Source organism: Ascaphus truei, unplaced genomic scaffold, assembly GCF_040206685.1.
Source record: "Ascaphus truei isolate aAscTru1 unplaced genomic scaffold, aAscTru1.hap1 HAP1_SCAFFOLD_1085, whole genome shotgun sequence".
NCBI lineage: Eukaryota > Metazoa > Chordata > Amphibia > Anura > Ascaphidae > Ascaphus > Ascaphus truei.
The window spans coordinates 13,630-38,062 of NW_027453951.1; the positions used below are offsets into that span (position 1 = coordinate 13,630).

General features: G+C 50.0%; 1 protein-coding gene across 1 annotated transcript; it reads right to left on the reverse strand.

Annotated features, from left to right (window-relative positions):
• Nucleotides 1-1,931: 1,931 nt before the first annotated feature.
• LOC142475182 (three-finger toxin MALT0058C-like) lies at nucleotides 1,932-19,003 on the reverse strand. The gene is made up of 3 exons (XM_075581155.1): nucleotides 18,829-19,003; nucleotides 5,110-5,217; nucleotides 1,932-3,116 (listed from the first exon to the last, which is right to left on the reverse strand). Exons 1-3 carry the CDS (start codon nucleotides 18,884-18,886, stop codon nucleotides 2,863-2,865), a joined length of 420 nt encoding a protein of 139 aa, XP_075437270.1. The 5' UTR covers nucleotides 18,887-19,003; the 3' UTR covers nucleotides 1,932-2,862.
• Between the last annotated feature and the right edge of the window lie 5,430 nt (nucleotides 19,004-24,433).

Consider the following 24,433-nt stretch of genomic DNA (forward strand, 5'->3'; position numbering starts at 1 on the left):
AATAAAGTGGGCTGTAGAGACGCTCAAATACTACCTGTTGGGGAGAAAATTCCGGTTGGTCACAGATCATGCACCCCTTACCTGGATGTGTCAAAACAGGGAAAAGAATGCTAGAGTGACCAGGTGGTTCCTAAGCCTACAACCCTTTAAATTTTCTGTGGAACACAGGTCAGGGCACAAACATGGCAATGCTGACGGGTTGTCAAGGATGCACTCCCTAATATCCATGGTCGCTCATCCCTCGAGGTCTGAGCTGGGGGGGAGGATATGTGACAGAAACCAGGGGATGGTAATAAATTCCGTATATAGGGCTCCCAGGATACTAGACAGTTTCTATCCTGTTTGGCCTGGGAGTGCAGCCTTATAATACATACACTCCATCCCACAGTTTGGCAAGCGCTGGAACTGAGGGATGAGAGATCCAGACCAGAGTTTGTCTGCTGCCTGATTTCTGTCACCTGTCATGCTAATTAGGAATCAGGTATGAAAGACTGATTTCCTGTTTGCTCTGGTCTCCCCACAAGAGCCAGGAGGCTGGAAGGCTGCTGAACTACAGAGGGGAGAAGCCTCTTCCCCAAACAGGTTCAATCTTTCTGTTCATTTGTGTAAGACTGCAAAAGTACCATGTTTTGATGTTGGAAGTGGAAAAGCCACTTCCAACCCTGAGTCAGGGATATCTAAGTTAAGTTATCGCTCAGGTGAGCAGCTTTTGTTTTGATCTGTTTTCTGTTGTATGCACTGTGGCAGTCTCAGTGCCTGGGACTGAATAAACCAGGCATAGCCTGTTTAAAGGAACAGTACGTGACGCCTCATCATTTAACCTACCCTAAAAGACCGTGTTCTAAACAGTCCCGGACAAACGACGGAGCCCCGGAGTAAGCCGTTTGTCACAGTTACAGTATTAATGTTCTTTATATGTTATGATTATTGTATATTATGAATATTATTTTTTTAACTTTTTTTTAATTATTTTTATATATATTGTCTATTATGTTACATTTTCCTTCAGGTGGTCCATTGCTTCCTAGATAATTAATTAATTAATTTATATTTCTTGTATTATAGATATTTCTGTTTTATTATTTTTCTGCATCTATTCCATCACTATATTTAGTGTATTCATTTTTGTGAATTATCAGCTTCTTTTGTTTTTAACCCCTATGTTTTTACTCTTTTTTTCTATCCTCTTTTTTCTCAATATACACATGTACTGTTAGTATGGGTTCGTGCATATACCGGTCCTTGTGTGCATGTGGTGACGTGGAGTAGATTGGAATTGATTAATAGTTCACAGGTGAAGGGGGAGGTCCATCCCTGTGAAAATCTGATTAAGTGAACCACGTCATCCCCTATATAAGGATTGCTATATTGCAGGGGTGATCACTCTTTGATAAAGTCCATCATTGGACGAAACGCGTCAGAGTGAACTGCTGCTGATGTTCACTGTTAGTAATCAATAAAGTTTTTTTATTTTTTCAATGCGTTGGCTGGTTGGAGTATCTGTGACCGCTGTTACTGTTTTTTCCTCTCCCTTCTGTCTGTGTCACTCTGCGGGGGGGAGGGACAGACTCATAGCTCCCTTCTGTCTGTGTCACTGTGTCACCCTGCGGGGGAGGGACAGGCTCATAGCTCCCTTCTGTCTGTGTCACTGTGTCACCCTGCGGGGGAGGGACAGACTCATAGCTCCCTTCTGTCTGTGTCACTGTGTCACCCTGCGTGGGGAGGGACAGGCTCATAGCTCCCTTCTGTCTGTGTCACTGTGTCACCCTGCGGGGGGAGGGACAGGCTCATAGCTCCCTTCTGTCTGTGTCACTGTGTCACCCTGCGGGGGGAGGGACAGTCTCATAGCTCCCTTCTGTCTGTGTCACTGTGTCATCCTGCAGGGTCATATACGCATATATACAAAATAAAACAAGATGTATATACTGATATATTGAATATATAGAGAATAAACTGAATGTGTTTATTAGTGAAACATGACGATACAATGACAGGAAAGCAGATAAGGCCCGAGAGGTGCCAGGATAAGGCCCGAGAGGTGCCAGGATAAGGCCCGAGAGGTGCCAGGATAAGGCCCGGGAGGTGCCAGGATAAGGCCTGAGAGGTGCCAGGATAAGGCCTGAGAGGTGCCAGGATAAGGCCTGAGAGGTGCCAGGATAAGGCCTGAGAGGTGCCAGGATAAGGCCTTAGAGGTGCCAGGATAAGGCCTTAGAGGTGCCAGGATAAGGCCTGAGAGGTGCCAGGATAAGGCCTGAGAGGTGCCAGGATAAGGGCTGAGAGGTGCCAGGATACGGCCTGAGAGGTGCCAGGATACGGCCTGAGAGGTGCCAGGATAAGGCCTGAGAGGTGCCAGGATAAGGCCTGAGAGGTGCCAGGATAAGGCCTGCGAGGTGCCAGGATAAGGCCCGAGAGGTGCCAGGAGAAGGCCTGAGTGGTGCCAGCATGGGTTAATGAGGGTAAACTCTGACGTGGTTATTGGGGTCGTCATGGGGGTGGTCTCTGGCATGGTTTGTGGGGTTCGTCATGGCATGGAGGTGGTCTCTGGCGTGGTTATTGGGGTCGTCATGGAGGTGGTCTCTGGCGTGGTTATTGGGGTCGTTATGGGGTGGTCCTTGGCATGGTTTGTGGGGTTCGTCATTGCATGGAGGTGGTCTCTGGCGTGGTTGTTGGGGATTGCGTGGTGGTGGTGGTTGTTTAAAAGCCTCTCACGGGGGTCCTTGGCTTGGTTGTATGGGACTTCTTGGAGGTGGTAGTCGGGGGTGCCATGGGGGTGATTAGCACCTCACAGGGGTGGCGGTCGGAGGTGATTTGGGGGTGATTAGCACCTCACGGGGGTGGCGGTCGGGGGTGCTGTGGGGGTGATTAGCACCTCACGGGGGTGGTCTTTAGCTTTGTTGTATGGGGCTTCACTGTGGTGTTAGCCGGGGGTGCCGGGTTGGGGGTTGCCGGGGGTGCCGTGGTGGTGGTTGCCGGGGGTGCCGTGGTGGTGGCTGCCGGGGATGCCGTGGTGGGGGTATTAGAGTTGCAGAGGTCGGAGTAGCAGCAGGAGGTACTCCCAAACAGGATGGGGCAGAGTTTTCGGATGGTGCAGCCTCTCTGCGTTATCTTTATTAAACCTGTCACAGGAATACAAGTGTGAGCAGCATGTAGATAAAAGGTATAACGAGAGAAGAGGGAGGGAGAGAAAAGGGGTGAAAGGAGGGGGGGGGTGAGAGAGAGAAAGGGGAGGAGTGAGAAAGGCGGGGGGAGTAAGAGAGAGAAAGAGGGGGAGGTAGAGATGGAAAGGGGGGGGTGAGAGAGGAAGTGGGGGGAGTGAGAGTTAAAGGGGAGGAGTGAAAAAGGAGGGAGTGAGAGATAAAGGGGGGGAAAGTGAGTTAAAGGGGGGGGTGAGAGAAAGAGAAAGGGGGGGGGGTGAGAGAGAAAGGAGAGGAGTGAGAAAGGGGGGTGAGAGAGAAAGGGGGAGGGAGAAAGAGAAAGGGGGGGTGAGAGAGAGAAAGGGCAGTGAGGGAGAGAGAGAAAGGGGGGTGTGAGAGAGAGAAAGGGGGGAGTGAGAGAGAGAGAGAGAGAGAGAGAAAAGGAGGCGAGGGAGAGAGAGGAAGGGGGAGTGAGAGAGAAAGGGGGAGGGAGAGAGAGAGAAATGGAGGTGAGGGAGAGAGAGAAAGGGGAGAGTGAAAGAGAGAGAAAGGGGGGAGTGAGGAGAGAAGGGGGGGGTGAGAGAAAGGGAGGTGAGGGAGAGATAGAGAAAGGGAGGTGAGGGAGAGAAAGAAAGGGGGGAGAGAGATAGAAAGGGGAGAGTGAGAGAGAGAGAAAGGGGGGGGGTGAGGGGAGAGGTGAGGGGGAGTGAGAGAAAGAGAAATTGGGTAGTGAGAGAGAGGAAGGGGGGAGTGAGAGAGAAAGGGGGGGGGGGTGAGAAAGAGAAATGGGGAGGGATGGAGAAAAAATTGGAGTGAGAGGGAAAGGAGGGGACAGGAGAGAGAAAAGGGGGAGTGAATGAGAGAGAAAAAGGGGTGGGGAGTGTGAGAAAGGGGGGAAGTTAGAGAGAGAAAGGAGGAGAGTGAGAGAAAGTGGTGGGGAGTGAGAAAGAGAAAGGAGGAGAATTGGGAAAGGAGGGGGTGTGAGAGAGAGAAAGGGGAGGTGAAGTGAAAGCGAGAGAAAGGAGGGGGGAGTGATAGAGAGAAAGGTGGGTAGTAAAAGAGAGAAAGGGGAGGGGGATTGAGAGAGAGAGACATGGGGGGTGGGAGAGAGAGAAAGAGGAGTGAGAGAGAGAAAGGGAGAGAGTGAGAGAAAGCATGGTGGAGTGAGAGAGAGAAAGTGTGAGTGAGTGAGAGAGAGAAAGGGTGGGGGATTGAGAGAGAGAGAAAGGGTGGGGGATTGAGAGAGAGAGAAAGGGTGGGGGATTGAGAGAGAGAGAAATGAGGGGTGGGAGAGAGAGAAAGGGGAGTGAGAGAGAGAAAGGGAGAGAGTGAGAGAAAGCATGGGGGAGTGAGAGAGAGACAAGGTGGGGGAGTGAGAGAGAGAAAGGGATAGAGTGAGAGAGAGAAAGGGTGGGGGAGTGAGAGAGAGAAAGGGTGGGGGAGTGAGAGAGAGAAAGGGTGGGGGAGTGAGAGAGAGAAATGGGGGGTGGGAGAGAGAGAAAGTGGAGTGAGAGAGAGAAAGGGAGAGAGTGAGAGAGTGAGAGAAAAGTTGGTGGAGTGAGAGAGAGAAAAGGTGGGTGAGTGAGAGAAAGGCTGGGGGAGTGAGAGAGAGAAATGGGGGGTGGGAGAGAAAGAAAGGGGAGTGAGAGAGAGAAAGGGAGAGAGTGAGAGAAAGCATGGGGGATTGAAAGAGAGAAAAGGTGGAGGTGTGAGAGAGAGAAAAGTTGGGGGAGTGAGAGAGAGAAAGGGGGGAATGGGAGAAAGGGTGGGGGAGTGAGAGAGAGAAAGGGTGGGGGAGTGAGAGAGAAAAAGGGGGGTGAGAGAGAGAAAGGGGGGAATGAGAGAGAGGAAAGGGGGAGTAAGAGAGAGAGAATGGGGTGAAGAGAGAGAGGGAGAGAGGGGAAAGGGGGATAGATATGGAAAGAGGGGGGAGTGAGAGAGAACGAGAGAAAGAGAGAGGTTGTAGTAAACTCACCACTGCCAATAATCTTTGTATAGCAGGAATCCAGCCCCAGGCTGCAGGTCTCGTTGCGGAGCACTTTGCAGGCAAAATTGTCACATTTATAGCACATCAATGTATGACCTGTGAGATACAGGAAAGATATAGTGCGGGCAGCGGCAGTGCCAGCCTCCCCTCACACACTACTACACCATGTATACACAGCACAGGTACAGCGCGGGCAGCAGCAGTGCCAGCCTCCCCCTCACACACACTACTACACCATGTATACACAGCACAGGTACAGTGCGGGCAGCGGCAGTGCCAGCCTCCCCCTCACACACACTACTACACCATGTATACACAGCACAGGTACAGTGCGGGCAGCGGCAGTGCCAGCCTCCCCCTCACACACACTACTACACCATGTATACACAGCACAGGTACAGCGCGGGCAGCGGCAGTGCCAGCCTCCCCCTCACACACTACTACACCATGTATACACAGCACAGGTACAGCGCGGGCAGTGCCAGCCTCCCCCTCACACACACTACTACACCATGTATACACAGCACAGGTACAGCGCGGGCAGCGGCAGTGCCAGCCTCCCCCTCACACACACTGCTACACCATGTATACACAGCACAGGTACAGCGCGGGCAGCAGCAGTGCCAGCCTCCCCCTCACACACACTACTACACCATGTATACACAGCACAGGTACAGCGCGGGCAGCGGCAGTGCCAGCCTCCCCCTCACACACACTACTACACCATGTATACACAGCACAGGTACAGCGCGGGCAGCAGCAATGCCAGCCTCCCCCCCTCACACACACTACTACACCATGTATACACAGCACAGGTACAGCGCGGGCAGCGGCAGTGCCAGCCTCCCCCTCACACACACTACTACTCCATGTATACACAGCACAGGTACAGCGCGGGCAGTGGCAGCCTCCCCCTCACACACACTACTACACCATGTATACACAGCACAGGTACAGCGCAGGCAGCGGCAGTGCCAGCCTCCCACTCACACACAGGAAGGGGAGGAGCTGTGGGCCAAGATGGCGGCAGACCCTGGAGGAGGGAGAGGAGTGGGAACCAGGTCTCAAGCTAATCTGAATGTGGATAAGAAAGTTTCACTGGAAGCTAAAGTGCAGAAATGTTTGCAAAAGAAAGACTCAGAAAATATGGAAAAAGAGATGAATGAAAATGTTGGGCAGAAAGAAGCTGAAATGGAGAATACTGAAAGTCCAGCTCAGAACCAGACGTGTAAGAGAACTTCGGCTAAAACCAGCTTAAGGTTTAATGAAGCCAAGAGCAAAAGGCAGGCAGAGCATGAGAAAAGGAGACTTGGGGTCACAGAAATTGTTATCCCACAAATTGGCAAGGACATACACACTAATGCACATGCAACTACAGCTACACCTGAGACAGAGACCCCACAAGCAACTGCACCTGACGCAGTGACCCCGCAAACAACTGTACCTGACGCAGAGACCCCGCAAACAACTGTACCTGACGCAGTGACCCTGCATATAGCTGCACCGGAGATAGAGAAACTGCATACAACTGTACCTGATACAGAGACACTACAAGCAGCTGAATGTTGCAGACAGGTGCAGGAATTAGCAGCCACACCCAAGTCAGACACACAGCAAACAGCCGAGGCTGAGAGCCTGAATGATGCTGGCAATACACCTGAGACAGAGCAGCAAACAGCCCAGGCACAGGAAGAAGTGTCTGAAATAGAAATGGCTGAAGCAGTGGAGAACGCTGAAGCAGTAGAGGCTTTTGAGGTGCAAGAAATGGAGATTTCTAAAGTGGGAGAGAAATCCATACAGCCTGCAGCAGCATCAAAGCCCTTAGCAGAAACAGGAGCGGCAAAAGCAAAGTCCTTAGCTGAAGCAGGAACGACAGCAAAACCAACAGGAGCGGCCGAGTCAGCTCCCCCCCAGCAGTCAGCATGGAGTACAAGACGCCCAGGTACATCTTATTTGTCATTTGATGATGCCAGAAAGCGCAGGAACGTAGTCAGGCTGCATTATTGTGGGGATATGGCTCCTATACCGGACAGATTTGTTGTAGGAAAAGACTTGATCAAAGTTTCTCTTGGCTTCCAACCCAGTGAGGTTTATGCTTTGTTACATGCTCCTAATAGCAGGAACTACGAAGTCAGCTTTAAGACCCCAGAAGGGCTAGAAAAATTCTGGTTTCGTTACAGAGAAGTGAAGGATAATCCTGAATGGAAATTCTTTAAAAAGTTATCCAGGTTTCTCGCCCTGTGACCGTGGAAGTGAATATTATCTTTGATATTGAGACTGTAGTGGTAGAAGATATATGTTTTTGGCTGCAAAGACAGTGCGATGTTCTGTCCGGTCCAGTGAAAAGTATGGATGCTGAAGGTTTCTGGAATGAGGGCTACAAGTTTAAAGTTAAACTCAGATACACACACAATGTGGCATGTCACCTCCCAAACGCCATATATATTGGAAGGGATCGCGGGCGATGTTTTTATTGGGGACAGCCTAAAAAATGTTTTAAATGTGATTCCCCCAGGCACTTAAGCTCAGCATGTGACAAAATCAGGTGCACTTTGTGTGGTTCTATTGGTCATCACAGCTCTGAGTGTGACAAGGACGTTGTCTGCAACCTGTGCTATAAATGTGGTCATTCCTTTAAAGATTGCCCAGAAGCTGAGCACAACCATTATACGCAGAATGAAATATCTAGAGTACAGAATACAGCATCTCTTAGTGATAAAGAGAATACCACAGAGTCATCAGAAAGTCTTCAACTTGCACCTGTAGAAGAGGTTTTAAAATTTCTGGGTCTGACATATACACTTCCAGCCCAAAGGGGGTCAGACGGAGAACACTGGAGCAATCTGAGCAAAGATGGTGGCGAGTCCCGCAAAGATGGTGGCGAGTCCCGCAAAGATGGCGGCGAACCCTGCAAAGATGGCGGCGAACCCTGCAAAGATGGCGGCGAACCCTGTAAAGATGGCGACGAACCCTGTAAGGATGGCGGCGAACCCTGCAAGGATGGCGGCGAACCCTGCAAGGATGGCGGCGAACCCTGCAAGGATGGCGGCGAACCCTGCAAAGATGGCAGCGAACCCTGCAAAGATGGCGACGAACCCTACAAAGATGGCAGCGAACCCTGCAAAGATGGCGACGAACCCTGCAAAGATGGTGGCGAACCCCGCAAGGATGGTAATAATGAATGGGAAACAATAACATGTAAAAACAGGACTGCCCAAACCAGCTCAGCTAGAAAGAAAACTACAGAAACTGTCCAAGAAGAGATCTCGCTGCACAATACATATGAGATATTGGAGGAAAAGAGTTGGGGTGAAAAGATGGATGACGCAGACCCCGATATGTCGGACAGTCAGACCTCGCAGCGGTCTGGATCTATTCAGGACATTGAGATGGCCGGACCATCGAATAAGAGAAATCTGCCATCAGAGAGTAGCCCCGGGAAAAAGAAAATGGTCAAAAAGAAAAATGGTGCTAAAAAGAAAAAAAAAGGGTGGTGGTGATTCACTAAATATGCAAAGTGCCCCTCTCCGATGAAAGTGGCAACTAATTAATGTGAATAGTATTAAGGGGAAAAGATACAGACTCAAGTCTTTTCTAGTCTAAAGGACATTAAGAATTAGATTTTCTTTTTGCAGGAAACTTGCTTGATTACTTTGTGTTATTTATCTATCAGTAAAGTGTATATAGCAGGGGGAATCTGAGAGGTTGGAGAGAGGCGTTTAGATATCTTTGAAAAGGGAATCTCTGTAAGATAAATGTATTGTTTATGTCATTTTCTGGCTGCTATTCTGTAAGTATTGTGTGTATTTGTAAATATTTGTATTTTGTATTTAAAATAAAAAAGATTCCCCTCACACACTACTACACCATGTATACACAGCACAGGTACAGCGCGGGCAGCAGCAGTGCCAGCCTCCCCCTCACACACACTACTACACCATGTATACACAGCACAGGTACAGCGTGGGCAGCGGCAGTGCCAGCCTCCCCCTCACACACACTACTACACCATGTATACACAGCACAGGTACAGCGCGGGCAGTGCCAGCCTCCCTCTCACACACACTACTACACCATGTATACACAGCACAGGTACAGCGTGGGCAGCGGCAGTGCCAGCCTCCCCCTCACACACACTACTACACCATGTATACATAGCACAGGTACAGCGCAGGCAGTGCCAGCCTCCCCCTCACACACACTACTACACCATGTATACATAGCACAGGTACAGCGCGGGCAGCGGCAGTGCCAGCCTCCCCCTCACACACTACGACACCATGTATACACAGCACAGGTACAGCGCGGGCAGCGGCAGTGCCAGCCTCCCCCTCACACACACTGCTACACCATGTATACACAGCACAGGTACAGCGCGGTCAGCGGCAGTGCCAGCCTCCCCCTCACACACACTACTACACCATGTATACACAGCACAGGTACAGCGCGGGCAGCGGAAGTGCCAGCCCCCCTCACACACACTACTACACCATTTATACACAGCACAGGTACAGCACAGGCAGCGGCAGTGCCAGCCTCCCCCTCACACACACTACTACACCATGTATACACAGCACAGGTACAGCGCGGGCAGCGGCAGTGCCAGCCTCCCCTCACACACACTACTACACCATGTATACACAGCACAGGTACAGCGCGGGCAGCGGAAGTGCCAGCCTCCCCCTCACACACAGGAAGGGGAGGAGCTGTGAGCCAAGATGGCGGCAGACCCTGGAGGAGGGAGAGGAGTGGGAACCAGGTCTCAAGCTAATCTGAATGTGGATAAGAAAGTTTCACTGGAAGCTAAAGTGCAGAAATGTTTGCAAAAGAAAGACTCAGAAAATATGGAAAAAGAGATGAATGAAAATGTTGGGCAGAAAGAAGCTGAAATGGAGAATACTGAAAGTCCAGCTCAGAACCAGACGTGTAAGAGAACTTCGGCTAAAACCAGCTTAAGGTTTAATGAAGCCAAGAGCAAAAGGCAGGCAGAGCATGAGAAAAGGAGACTTGGGGTCACAGAAATTGTTATCCCACAAATTGGCAAGGACATACACACTAATGCACATGCAACTACAGCTACACCTGAGACAGAGACCCCACAAGCAACTGCACCTGACGCAGTGACCCCGCAAACAACTGTACCTGACGCAGAGACCCCGCAAACAACTGTACCTGACGCAGTGACCCTGCATATAGCTGCACCGGAGATAGAGAAACTGCATACAACTGTACCTGATACAGAGACACTACAAGCAGCTGAATGTTGCAGACAGGTGCAGGAATTAGCAGCCACACCCAAGTCAGACACACAGCAAACAGCCGAGGCTGAGAGCCTGAATGATGCTGGCAATACACCTGAGACAGAGCAGCAAACAGCCCAGGCACAGGAAGAAGTGTCTGAAATAGAAATGGCTGAAGCAGTGGAGAACGCTGAAGCAGTAGAGGCTTTTGAGGTGCAAGAAATGGAGATTTCTAAAGTGGGAGAGAAATCCATACAGCCTGCAGCAGCATCAAAGCCCTTAGCAGAAACAGGAGCGGCAAAAGCAAAGTCCTTAGCTGAAGCAGGAACGACAGCAAAACCAACAGGAGCGGCCGAGTCAGCTCCCCCCCAGCAGTCAGCATGGAGTACAAGACGCCCAGGTACATCTTATTTGTCATTTGATGATGCCAGAAAGCGCAGGAACGTAGTCAGGCTGCATTATTGTGGGGATATGGCTCCTATACCGGACAGATTTGTTGTAGGAAAAGACTTGATCAAAGTTTCTCTTGGCTTCCAACCCAGTGAGGTTTATGCTTTGTTACATGCTCCTAATAGCAGGAACTACGAAGTCAGCTTTAAGACCCCAGAAGGGCTAGAAAAATTCTGGTTTCGTTACAGAGAAGTGAAGGATAATCCTGAATGGAAATTCTTTAAAAAGTTATCCAGGTTTCTCGCCCTGTGACCGTGGAAGTGAATATTATCTTTGATATTGAGACTGTAGTGGTAGAAGATATATGTTTTTGGCTGCAAAGACAGTGCGATGTTCTGTCCGGTCCAGTGAAAAGTATGGATGCTGAAGGTTTCTGGAATGAGGGCTACAAGTTTAAAGTTAAACTCAGATACACACACAATGTGGCATGTCACCTCCCAAACGCCATATATATTGGAAGGGATCGCGGGCGATGTTTTTATTGGGGACAGCCTAAAAAATGTTTTAAATGTGATTCCCCCAGGCACTTAAGCTCAGCATGTGACAAAATCAGGTGCACTTTGTGTGGTTCTATTGGTCATCACAGCTCTGAGTGTGACAAGGACGTTGTCTGCAACCTGTGCTATAAATGTGGTCATTCCTTTAAAGATTGCCCAGAAGCTGAGCACAACCATTATACGCAGAATGAAATATCTAGAGTACAGAATACAGCATCTCTTAGTGATAAAGAGAATACCACAGAGTCATCAGAAAGTCTTCAACTTGCACCTGTAGAAGAGGTTTTAAAATTTCTGGGTCTGACATATACACTTCCAGCCCAAAGGGGGTCAGACGGAGAACACTGGAGCAATCTGAGCAAAGATGGTGGCGAGTCCCGCAAAGATGGTGGCGAGTCCCGCAAAGATGGCGGCGAACCCTGCAAAGATGGCGGCGAACCCTGCAAAGATGGCGGCGAACCCTGTAAAGATGGCGACGAACCCTGTAAGGATGGCGGCGAACCCTGCAAGGATGGCGGCGAACCCTGCAAGGATGGCGGCGAACCCTGCAAGGATGGCGGCGAACCCTGCAAAGATGGCAGCGAACCCTGCAAAGATGGCGACGAACCCTACAAAGATGGCAGCGAACCCTGCAAAGATGGCGACGAACCCTGCAAAGATGGTGGCGAACCCCGCAAGGATGGTAATAATGAATGGGAAACAATAACATGTAAAAACAGGACTGCCCAAACCAGCTCAGCTAGAAAGAAAACTACAGAAACTGTCCAAGAAGAGATCTCGCTGCACAATACATATGAGATATTGGAGGAAAAGAGTTGGGGTGAAAAGATGGATGACGCAGACCCCGATATGTCGGACAGTCAGACCTCGCAGCGGTCTGGATCTATTCAGGACATTGAGATGGCCGGACCATCGAATAAGAGAAATCTGCCATCAGAGAGTAGCCCCGGGAAAAAGAAAATGGTCAAAAAGAAAAATGGTGCTAAAAAGAAAAAAAAAGGGTGGTGGTGATTCACTAAATATGCAAAGTGCCCCTCTCCGATGAAAGTGGCAACTAATTAATGTGAATAGTATTAAGGGGAAAAGATACAGACTCAAGTCTTTTCTAGTCTAAAGGACATTAAGAATTAGATTTTCTTTTTGCAGGAAACTTGCTTGATTACTTTGTGTTATTTATCTATCAGTAAAGTGTATATAGCAGGGGGAATCTGAGAGGTTGGAGAGAGGCGTTTAGATATCTTTGAAAAGGGAATCTCTGTAAGATAAATGTATTGTTTATGTCATTTTCTGGCTGCTATTCTGTAAGTATTGTGTGTATTTGTAAATATTTGTATTTTGTATTTAAAATAAAAAAGATTCCCCTCACACACTACTACACCATGTATACACAGCACAGGTACAGCGCGGGCAGCAGCAGTGCCAGCCTCCCCCTCACACACACTACTACACCATGTATACACAGCACAGGTACAGCGTGGGCAGCGGCAGTGCCAGCCTCCCCCTCACACACACTACTACACCATGTATACACAGCACAGGTACAGCGCGGGCAGTGCCAGCCTCCCTCTCACACACACTACTACACCATGTATACACAGCACAGGTACAGCGTGGGCAGCGGCAGTGCCAGCCTCCCCCTCACACACACTACTACACCATGTATACATAGCACAGGTACAGCGCAGGCAGTGCCAGCCTCCCCCTCACACACACTACTACACCATGTATACATAGCACAGGTACAGCGCGGGCAGCGGCAGTGCCAGCCTCCCCCTCACACACTACGACACCATGTATACACAGCACAGGTACAGCGCGGGCAGCGGCAGTGCCAGCCTCCCCCTCACACACACTGCTACACCATGTATACACAGCACAGGTACAGCGCGGTCAGCGGCAGTGCCAGCCTCCCCCTCACACACACTACTACACCATGTATACACAGCACAGGTACAGCGCGGGCAGCGGAAGTGCCAGCCCCCCTCACACACACTACTACACCATTTATACACAGCACAGGTACAGCACAGGCAGCGGCAGTGCCAGCCTCCCCCTCACACACACTACTACACCATGTATACACAGCACAGGTACAGCGCGGGCAGCGGCAGTGCCAGCCTCCCCTCACACACACTACTACACCATGTATACACAGCACAGGTACAGCGCGGGCAGCGGAAGTGCCAGCCTCCCCCTCACACACAGGAAGGGGAGGAGCTGTGAGCCAAGATGGCGGCAGACCCTGGAGGAGGGAGAGGAGTTGGAACCAGGTCTCAAGCTAATCTGAATGCGGATAAGAAAGTTTCCCTGGAAGCTAAAGTGCAGAAATGTTTGCAAAAGAAAGAGTCAGAAAATATGGAAAAAGAGATGAATGAAAATGTTGGGCAGAAAGAATCTGAAATGGAGAATACTGAAAGTCCGGCTCAGAACCAGACGGGTAAGAGAACTGCGGCTAAAACCAGCTCAAGGTCTAATGAAGCCAAGAGTAAAAGGCAGGCAGAGCATGAGAAAAGGAGACTTGGGGTCACAGAAATTGTTATCCCACAAATTAGCAAGGACGTACACACAAATGCACAGGCAACTACAGCTACACCTGAGACAGAGACCCCGCAAGCAGCTGCACCTGACGCAGTGACCCCGCAAACAACTGTAACGGTATTTCTGGCCCAGCCTGACCCACCCAATCTCACATTGGCCCCTCTGGTCTAACCGGTCCCCATTACAGTGTAGATATGCCTGATGGTGCACCTGTTGGCTACAGGACTCCTGAGTCTCCCGCATGATGGTGTATGGGGAGGACCCGTCCAGACAGGCAGCTGAGGTAGTGTGCTGAGTCTCACCTAGTTCCAGTGCAGCGCCTCCACCTCACCAGGGCCCCTGCGTCCGCATGGGGATGATCCTGACGAGGAACTCCTCGGTGGTGCAACCTCCTGTGTAATCATTGGACTCTCACACAAAGGGGTTTCTCTGATCAGCTCCATCTTTATTGTCACGGTGGGCATAGCTGCCCTCCACAATGGGTGTATTTAGCCGATCATCTCGCCCGTGCTCCCCTTTGATAGGTATGTCACCTAGATGAGGGATTCACTTATTCCCGCAGGAATCACTGCCCTGTGCCAGGTCCCTGGACACAGTCTCCCATGGAGTTACTAGAACATAACTAACACTCTGCAGAACTTGAACTCCTTCCTGAACCTTGCAAGAACTTCCCAGCAACTGTACTCGCCTTGAACTCTGACAGAACTAACTCTTTGACACAGTGCTGTGGCTTATGTAACTTCTGAGGCTGACACACCTCTGACATCACTAACCATGGAGTCAGAGCATGTGACCAGTCCCATCCATACACAGGGCACCCCACCAGGGTGTGAGGGAAAACCTCCATGATTACTGCTGGCATGCCCACACTTACCAGGCCTTGCTGCCAGCAGGAGAGATGACTGTAGGCATTTTACATGACCGCTACACAACTATACCTGACGCAGTGACCCCGCAAACAACTGTACCTGACGCAGTGACCCCGCAAACAACTGTACCTGACGCAGTGACCCCGCAAACAACTGTACCTGACGCAGTGACCCTGCATAAAGCTGCACCGGAGACAGAGAAACTGCATGCAACTACACCTGATACAGAGAGACTACAAGCAGCTGAGGGTAGCAGACAGGTGCAGGAATTAGCAGCCACACCCAAGGCAGACACACAGCAAACAGCCCAGGCTGAGAGCCTGAATGATGCTGGCAATACACCTGAGACAGAGCAGCAAACAGCCCAGGCACAGGAAGAAGTGTCTGAAATAGAAATGGCTGAAGCAGTGGAGAACGCTGAAGCAGTAGAGGCTTTTGAGGCGCAAGAAATGGAGATTCCTAAAGTGGGAGAGAAATCCATACAGCCTGCAGCAGCATCAAAGCCCTTAGCAGAAACAGGAGCAGCAAAAGCAGAGTCCTTAGCTGAAGCAGGAACGGCAGCAAAACCAACAGGAGCGGCCGAGTCAGCTCCCCCCCAGCAGTCAGCATGGAGTACAAGACGCCCAGGTACATCTTATTTGTCATTTGATGATGCCAGAAAGCACAGGAACGTTGTCAGACTGCATTATTGTGGGGATATGGCTCCTATACCGGACAGATTTGTTGTAGGAAAAGAGTTGATCAAAGTTTCTCTTGGCTTCCAACCCAGTGAGGTGTATGCTTTGTTACATGCTCCTAATAGCAGGAACTATGAAGTCAGCTTTAAGACACCAGAAGGGCTAGAAAAATTCTGGTTTCGTTACAGAGAAGTGAAGGATAATCCTGAATGGGAATTCTTTAAAGTTATCCAGGTTTCTCGCCCTGTGACCGTGGAAGTGAATATTATCTTTGATATTGAGACTGTAGCGGTAGAATGATATATGTTTTTGGCTACAAAGACAGTGCGATGTTCTGTCCGGTCCAGTGAAAAGTATGGATGCTGAAGGTTTCTGGAACGGGGGCTACAAGTTTAAAGTTAAGCTCAGGTACACACACAATTTGGCATGTCACCTCCCAAACGCCATATATATTGGAAGGGATCGCGGGCGATGTTTTTATTGGGGACAGCCTAAAAAGTGTTTTAAATGTGATTCCCCCAGGCACTTAAGCTCAGCATGTGACAAAATCAGGTGCACTTTGTGTGGTTCTATTGGTCATCACAGCTCTGAGTGTGACAAGGACATTGGGCCTCATGCAGAGAGCAGCGCAAAAAGTGAAAGCGGCATTAATTGGCGGATTCTGCCTTCAGAAAGGCAGAAACCGGCAAGTTTAAAAAAAAGCGCCATTTTTTTTTTTCCCCCTTCAAATTCGCCGCGCGCCTGGAGAGTTTAAATTCTCTCCAGTTTTTTTCTCTGCCGTATGCAGAGAGCCGCGATCGCCATCTAGTGGCTGTTCGCGGCAAAAAAATGGCGCGATTTTCAACATTTTCCCTCTCCACCAAGCAGCTGGCGCTCCGCGGCCGGTGGAGAGGAAAAAAAAAAAAAAACGCGATTTTCCCCCCAGTAGTTTCAACAGCGCTAGAAACTCTCCATATGCAGAAAGGCAGTTTTCTGCCCTTTCTGCATATGGACATAAAAACTCTCCAAAAAAGGTAAAAATTTTCCCCCTCTCCAATTCTGCATAGCGCTGCTCTCTGCATGAGGCCCATTGTCTGCAACCTGTGCTATAAATGTGGTCATTCCTTTAAAGATTGCCCGGAAGCCGAACACAACCATTATGGGCAGAATGACACAGAGTCATCAGAAAGTCTTCAACTTGCACCTGCAGAAGAGGTTTTAAAGTCTCTGGGTCTGACATATACGCTTCCAGCCCAAAGGGGGTCAGACGGAGAACACAGGAGCGATCTGAGTTTTGTACCAAACACAGAGAATTCTACTCAGGAAGGTGATGTACCCCGCAAGGATGGCGGCGAACCCTGCAAGGATGGCGGCGAACCCTGCAAGGATGGCGGCGAACCCTGCAAAGATGGCGGCGAACCCTGCAAAGATGGCGGTGAACCTCGCAAAGATGGAGGCGAACCTCGCAAAGATGGCGGCGAACCTCGCAAAGATGGCGATAATGAATGGGAAACAATAACAAGTAAAAACAGGACTGCCCAAACCAGCTCAGCTAGAAAGAAAACTACAGAAACTGTCCAAGAAGAGATCTCGCTGCATAATACATACTGCTGCGGCCGAGTTTATTTGAGCATTTGCCCGGTCTCGGCCGCAGCAGTAACCAGGCGCGCGCCGTGATGTGAAAAAGGAAACTTATCTAATAGTGGCGCTCTATATAAAAATACTAGCTATACATATAATCGTAGTGATAATAATAATCAAAAGGTGATACTTATGCAAACACATAAAACAGGTGCTGCTATGACCCGGTGAGGATTGCTCTGTCAGTCCTCGTGTTGAGAAGTAGGGATGAATCTCCGGGAAGCGCAGGGATATGTGAAAACAAAAATGTATATAGATAGTGCAATATTGCTGTGACAAATTAAATAAATTGGCTGATCTAATGCAGATGTACTCACAAGTGTGAGAAGGTTAAAGGCACGTAAAGGTATCTTTCCCAGAGTATGGATGTCACACTGTATTCAGGAAATCAATCTCAGCCCCATATAGAATCCAAGAGACCTTAGAAAAGAAGACTGGACATAGCGCAGACTGTATACCAAGAATTTATAAAAGGTAAGTGAAAGGTATTACACTCACATGATTTCAAAAGTTTAAAAGCATTTCGATCACACGCAGTGGATCTCAGCAGCCGGATAGATGGTGTATCTGGTTCCCCTCCTTCCGTGGCGTGCGTGTCACTGGTGATGTGCCTGGCGCGCGCCGAAGCCGCGGAGGAGCGCCCTCCGATCGGGGCTTTCTTCCTCCGCTCGCCGGGTCCGCCGGGTCCCCCAGAACCCCCTGCCGCCGTCCCCCACATCGCGGGACACCAGGGCTCCCTCGGGGAGCCCTGGACGCGCGTGCAGGGGGCGCAGGCACCCGATGACGCGCGGCACGCCGAGGGAGTGCGGCTAGCATGCCGGGGCATCCCCAGGCTTGCGGAGCTAGCCGCACTCAAATAAAATGTGCCGCCTCTGTATGAGGTATTGGAGGAAAAGAGTTGGGGTGAAAAGATGGATGACGCAGACCCCGATATGTCGGACAGTCAGACCTCGCAGCGGTCTGGATCTATTCAGGACATTGAGATGGCCGGACCATCAAATAAGAGAAATCTGCCATCAGAGAGTCCCCCCGGGAGAAAGAAAATGGTCAAAAAGAAAAATGGTGCTAAAAAGAAAAAAAAAGGGTGGTGGTGATTCACTAAATGTGCCAAAGTGCCCCTCTCCGCTGAAGGCGGCAACTAATTAATGTGTATAGTATTAAGGGAAAAAGATACAGACTCAAGTCTTTTCTAGTCTAAAGGACATTAAGAATTAGATTTTCTTTTTGCAGGAAACTTGCCTGATTACTTTGTATTATTTATCTATCAGTAAAGTGTATATAGCAGGGGGAATCTGAGAGGTTGGAGAGAGGCGTTTAGATATCTTTGAAAAGGGAATCTCTGTAAGATAAATGTAATGTTTATGTGATTCTCTGGATGCTATTCTGTAAGTATTGTGTGTATTTGTAAATATTTGTATTTTGTATTTAAAATAAAAAAGATTCCCCTCTCACACTACTACACCATGTATACACAGCACAGGTACAGCGCGGGCAGCAGCAGTGCCAGCCTCCCCCTCACACACTACTACACCATGTATAGACAGCACAGGTACAGCGCGGGCAGCGGCAGTGCCAGCCTCCCCCTCACACACTACTACACCATGTATACACCGCACAGGTACAGCGCGGGCAGCGGCAGTGCCAGCCTCCCCCTCACACACTACTACACCATGTATACACAGCACAGGTACAGCGCGGGCAGCGGCAGTGCCAGCCTCCCCCTCACACACTACTACACCATGTATACACAGCACAGGTACAGCGCGGGCAGCGGCAGTGCCTGCCTCCCCCTCACACACACTGCAGGCTTCCTTACCAAATTGGCAGCTGAGAACGAGAAAAAGTCCAATTGTTATCAAAATGGTTGCCTTCATTTTCTCTTCTCTCTCTGTCTCTCTCTCTGTGTCTCTGTCTCTCCCTCTCTCTCTGAGTCTGTAAGTGGTCTCACTTTGGCTTTCTCCTTTTCTATTTTTCTCGTCCACCAATCAGATTCAACGTCTGGTGCCCGCAATAAAGTAATAAACGTGTGACACGGAGTGGTGTCGTGTGACTCCTTTTATGGGACATATATAAATGTGTGTACTGTATATATAGAAGAGGAGCTACACTGGTATAAAATTTTGTGACATCAAAAGACTACTCAACAAGTAGGAAGGATGAGAGATCACCCTTTCAAGGTCAAAACCCCTACAGGTCCCTGCAGGGGCGTCAAACAGAAAAACCCCTAATAGTAGCTCATGAGCTTAAATATGTACAAGTGCGTGTGTACGTTTTCCCACAAAAGTCAGTAATTTGGCTCAATAAAGTGTCCCCGGCCAATCCTATGTGGAGAGAACTTTTGATGTTCCGACTTTTGATTGGCCCAACACATAGTTGAACAAACACACTCGAGATTCACAAGGACGGGAGTATACATCCAGTAACAGTTTAATAACTGTTACCCCTAGGATCCTAATGGAGACAGAGCGTATAAAGGTTCCACCAGACCATGTTACACAAAACCAAAAATAATAAACTTTAATTAATATTAAAAACCGACGACACATATAAATAAAATATATATACTGTATAAAAATATGTACTAAAAGTCCCCTTGTGGCCATTTGGTGTTGCTTCCCAACACATAGTTGATAAGTTAGCGCAGAATGAATCGACAGCAAAATGTATTTGACACCGCGTATCAAACTGATTTGATTCCCACGGCTTGGCTATTACAAATAATCAGAACAGCTAATCATTTACATTTACTCACACTGCTTACGAACCTTCGTAGCACTGGAAATGCAATTCGCAAAAAAAAATACAGGCATACCCCGCATTAAGGTACGCAACGGGACCGGAGCATGTATGTAAAGCGAAAATGTACTTAAAGTGAATCACTGCCCTTTCCCCACTTATCGATGCATGTACTGTACGGCAATCGTCATATACGTGCATAACTGATGTAAATAACGCATGTGTAACACGCTCTATAGTCTCCCCGCTTGCGCACAGCTTGGGTACAGGTAGGGAGCCGGTATTGCTGTTCAGGACGTGCTGACAGGCGCATGCGTGAGCTGCCGTTTTCCTATTGAGCGATATGTCCCTACTCGCGAGTGTACTTAAAGTGAGTGTCCTTAAAGCGGGGTATGCCTGTAGATTAAGTACGAAGACCCGGAAGTATTGAGATATCCCCTCAGCCTGAATTTTTCTACTCAGGGTTAGGAAGTGATAACCTCAAGGTTATAGCAAGGTTGTCTGTAAGAGCGCGAGTCTGAGTCTATTCTTCGCCTTCCCCAGGCTGACCGGTTTTTATTGTAGATTTTACAGAACCGCCGGCTGCGGTGAACTTGCTTACAGAAGTCATTCTGTCGCCTGTCTCTCTCTCCGTAGGATTCGTAATTGTCGTTTTAAATGCTGCTCCCATGATGGGTCTTTTGTGGCCCCTGGCGATAAAACGTGTCTCGATATCTCTTAACGTGTCATCCAATTGTGTTTGTATATCGACAATACGGGTAGCTCTGACTTTCTGCGAGAACGGTAACGCGGTCTTAAGCCTATCCGGATGAAAACGAGATGCGTGTAAGGTGGCGCGGCGGTCTGTAGGTTTCCTATACAGGTCCGTGCGTATTGCGCCATCTGCATTGATGAGTAAGGCTGAGTCCATGGTCAGCGAGCCCCTGCAGCCGCAATGAGAGCGTCTTTAGCAGGGGCTCGCGCAGGCGTGCGGAGGCGTAGCAGACAAGAGATTTTTAGTTTGCGCGCTGACGGGAGAGAGGAGGGCCGGTCACGTGAGCGGTATACCCAATGAGGGCGAACCGGCTCCGTGACGTCACCGGCCCGCCCCCAGACGTGACGTCTCTATGGACTCAGCCTAAGACATCTAAATAAGAAATGTGATACTTGCTCTAGTTTTTGGTGAGGCGTACTGGCGTGTCCAACAGAAATCGTGGGTCCCAGGACAAACATTTCTAAGCAGGGCCCTCCCCCCCCACCATGTCGTCAGTATTGCGAGCCGCCCCTCCATTTCACACCTCACGAGCCCCCTCTCTTCCCCCCCCCTCTTCCCATGTATTTCTCTCCTTTCCGTCTCACCCCCTCTCACTCTCCCGCCTCGCATGTGTTTCTCTCCCCTGCGTCTCCCTCTTTTCCTCACTCACCCTTTCCCCCTCACACAATTCCCCCAACACAAGATATATACCAAAAAACTTTCCACCCCCAAATACATACAAAAAAATCCCCCCCCCAAATGCATACAAAAAACCCACCTACCCAATACATATAAAAAAACAATACATATAACCCCCGATACATACACGCGCACGCACGCACGCACGCACACACCATATAAAAAAACAACCCTCCCCAATACATATAAAAAATACCCCAACCCATATAAAAATACCCCCAAGCCCCTAATACATATAAAAATTCCCCCAGGCCCCCAATACATATAAAAATACCCTCAAGCCTCCCCAATACATATAAAAATACCCCCAAGCCTCCCCAATACATATAAAAATACCCCCAAGACCCCCAATACATATACAAATTCACCCAAGCCCCCAATACATATAAAAGGACCCCCACTCCCCCCAATACATATAAAAGATCCCCACTCCCAATACATATAAAAAGACCCCCACTCCCACATACATATAAAAAGACCCCCACTCCCCCATACATATAAAAAGACCCCCACTCCCCCAATACATATAAAAAGACCCCCACTCCCCCATACATATAAAAAGACCCCCACTCCCCCAATACATATGTAGCGGTCATGTAAAATGGCTACAGTCATCTCTCCTGCTGACAGTAAGGCCTGGTAAGTTGTGGGCATGCCAGCAGTAATTATGGAGGTTTGCCCTCACACCCTGGTGAGGTGCCCTATGTAAGGATGGGAGTGGTCACAGACTCTGACTCCCTGGTTGGTGATGTCAGAGTTGTGTCAGCCCCCAGAGTGTACATAAGGCACAGCACTGTGTCTAAGAGTTAGTTCAAGTGCGAGTTGTACAGTGGAGTTGAGTTCTAGTTCAAGTACAAGTTCAGTTATGTTCTAGTAGCTGAAGCAGGAGTCTGTGTCCAGGGACCTGGCACAGAGTAAAGATATCCCGGCTGGGATAGGGAATCCCTAATTAAGGAGAACAATACCTTTTAAAGGGAAGTACGGTGACAATGGAGGGCTAATTACACCCCATTGTGGAGGGCAGCATGGCCCACCGTACAATAAAGATGCTCTTAATTACAAACCCTCTCGTGTACATGTGTGGAGTGATTGTACAGAAAGGAGCACCACAGAGGAGTTCCTCGCCAGGACCATCCCCGAGTGACCGAAGGGACCCTGATAAGGTGGAGGCGCTGCACTGGATATAGGTAGGACTCAGCACACTACCTCAGCTGCCTGTCTGGACGGGTCCTCCCCACACACCATCATGCGGGAGACTCAAGAGTCCTGTAGCCAACAGGTGCACCACCAGACACAACCACACTGTAATGGGGACTGGTTAGACCACAGGGGCCAATGTGAGATTGGGTGGGTCAGGCCAGGTCAGAAATACCGTTACATTTGGAGGCGAGCTGCTGAGATCAGATCTGTCAACAGGACAGGCTCTAGCTAGGCACACTGGGAAACAGGGAGAGTGTCTGCTGCCACTCTGTGCTGCGTTGGGACGGACCTAGGGGTGGTCAGGGGTTGGCAGGGTATTGTCAGTTCGCAGGGACGACCTAGGGGCCTGAAAGGAGTGAGGGGTTTGGAGCCGGGCTATAGCTGACCGAGTCACTTTGAGGTAGTGCTAGTTGGTAGGATGCCAGAAGGGATAGCCTGTTAACGTGGTCAGGAATCCTGGAGAGGGTCTGCGCTAGGCTAACCAAGATAGGTAGACGCCCCAAGTACTGCATGGCAGAGCCAGAGTACTCTAGCCCATTCCAGACACTTACCATAGGGAGCACAGACTGGGAGGAAGGAGTTACAGCAGACACTGAGAGAGTGAGCCTAGCCTGAGGTAGTGCAACATGAGTCCAGCCTAGATCAGGTACACATGTGGTGGTGCATCTGAGCAAATCTTTATTGTACTGGTGTGGTGGCTGCCCCGCAGAACGGAGCCCCATGTACGATAATTGGTACAAGAGCGTGACGACCCAAGGAATGGAGGATCCGCGCGGTGCGGAGAGTCCAAAATGGCGATCGGAGGCTGATGGGGAAGGCACCCGTGGCGTGCGCCCCACTGAAGAGCAAACTGTGGCTGAGTTGTCTCTTACTAATCTGCTCTGGAGTGGAGCGAAGGCAGTGGCTGCCCCGTTTTTGTCCTGTCTAGGACACCGAGGTGCCCCCCTTGAGGAGTGTGAGGACATTGTGATAACTGGGATGGAGCACAGTGAGGATGGATGTCAGTTGACGTGCAAACAAATGAACGCTACCTCATGAAGAAATCAAACTGACATTGCAAACTCAAATGCTATCCAAAATGGCGGCTCCTGCTTGTCAGGGAGACCGCGTGGGCCAGTCGCAGAGAACTTGGCTAATTCAGGACTTGCAAAAAGCTGGCCGGGAACGGCGCGAACAGAAGAGCCCCGCCCTGATGGGGGGCATGGCGCGAAAGCTATGGCTGCGCCTTCATGGACAGTGACTCACTCAGCCCCAGTGCTGAGTCAACCGCTTAGTCTATGGGACCCTCCCCTGATTTCAACCAGGGGGAGTGACTTTCAACTATGGCCTGTGGGGATGCACCCACTGGGCCCAGGGACTGATATCCAGACGGCGCCACTACAAGAAGTAGTTCCGGCCGCGGAGGCAAAGTGCAAAAAGGAGGGATATTTTGCACAAAGGGCAGCTGCCAGGAGAAGGTGGGAATTAGCCGCGGGAAAAGAACCCCACCCTGATGGGGATACTGGCGCGAAAACGCAGACCGCGCCCACCAGGACTGAGAAAGGCGCGGCCTTAATTAAGGGGCATGCTATTCCCCTGTGGGACCCGCCCATCATTGCAACCCCTGGGGGCGGGCTCCAGCTATGTCAGCGGAAGGAGGAGCCGAAGCAGGGAGTGGCTGATCCAGCAACTTCTATCCGTCAGTTGCGAGGAACCACTGACCTGGAGAGACCAGTACAGAGAGTGGCTCCTATTAAAAAAATGGCCTGCTCCTCCACTGTGGGCACTATGGTCTCCACCCAGCCCTACTCGGTACCCGGCGGGCTACTAGTAGTCAGGGTGACCAACACCGAGACGGTGGTCGGGCTCTGCCTTCAATGCGGGCTGCCCGGAGGCACTGTTAATACTGCGGCACGTTGCCCACACTGCGGGACATTGTATCTGTGGCCAATGCCAACGTTCATCCCGATACAACATGCTGACCCCCCAGGGGATACGGCTAGGCAGTCCGCCGAGTCCCCTGGTGCACTATGGATCAGTCGTGCAAGTCCCGGAGAAAGGGGACTGGAGTCGA

Coding starts and splice junctions, on each gene's coding strand:
- LOC142475182 (XM_075581155.1), bottom strand. CDS start 18,886: ATGAAGGCAACCATTTTGATAACAATTGGACTTTTTCTCGTTCTCAGC. Junction 5,218..18,828: donor CGTTCTCAGCTGCCAATTTG/GTAAGGAAGCCT, acceptor TGTATCTCACAG/GTCATACATTGATGTGCTAT. Junction 3,117..5,109: donor TACAAAGATTATTGGCAGTG/GTGAGTTTACTA, acceptor TTCCTGTGACAG/GTTTAATAAAGATAACGCAG.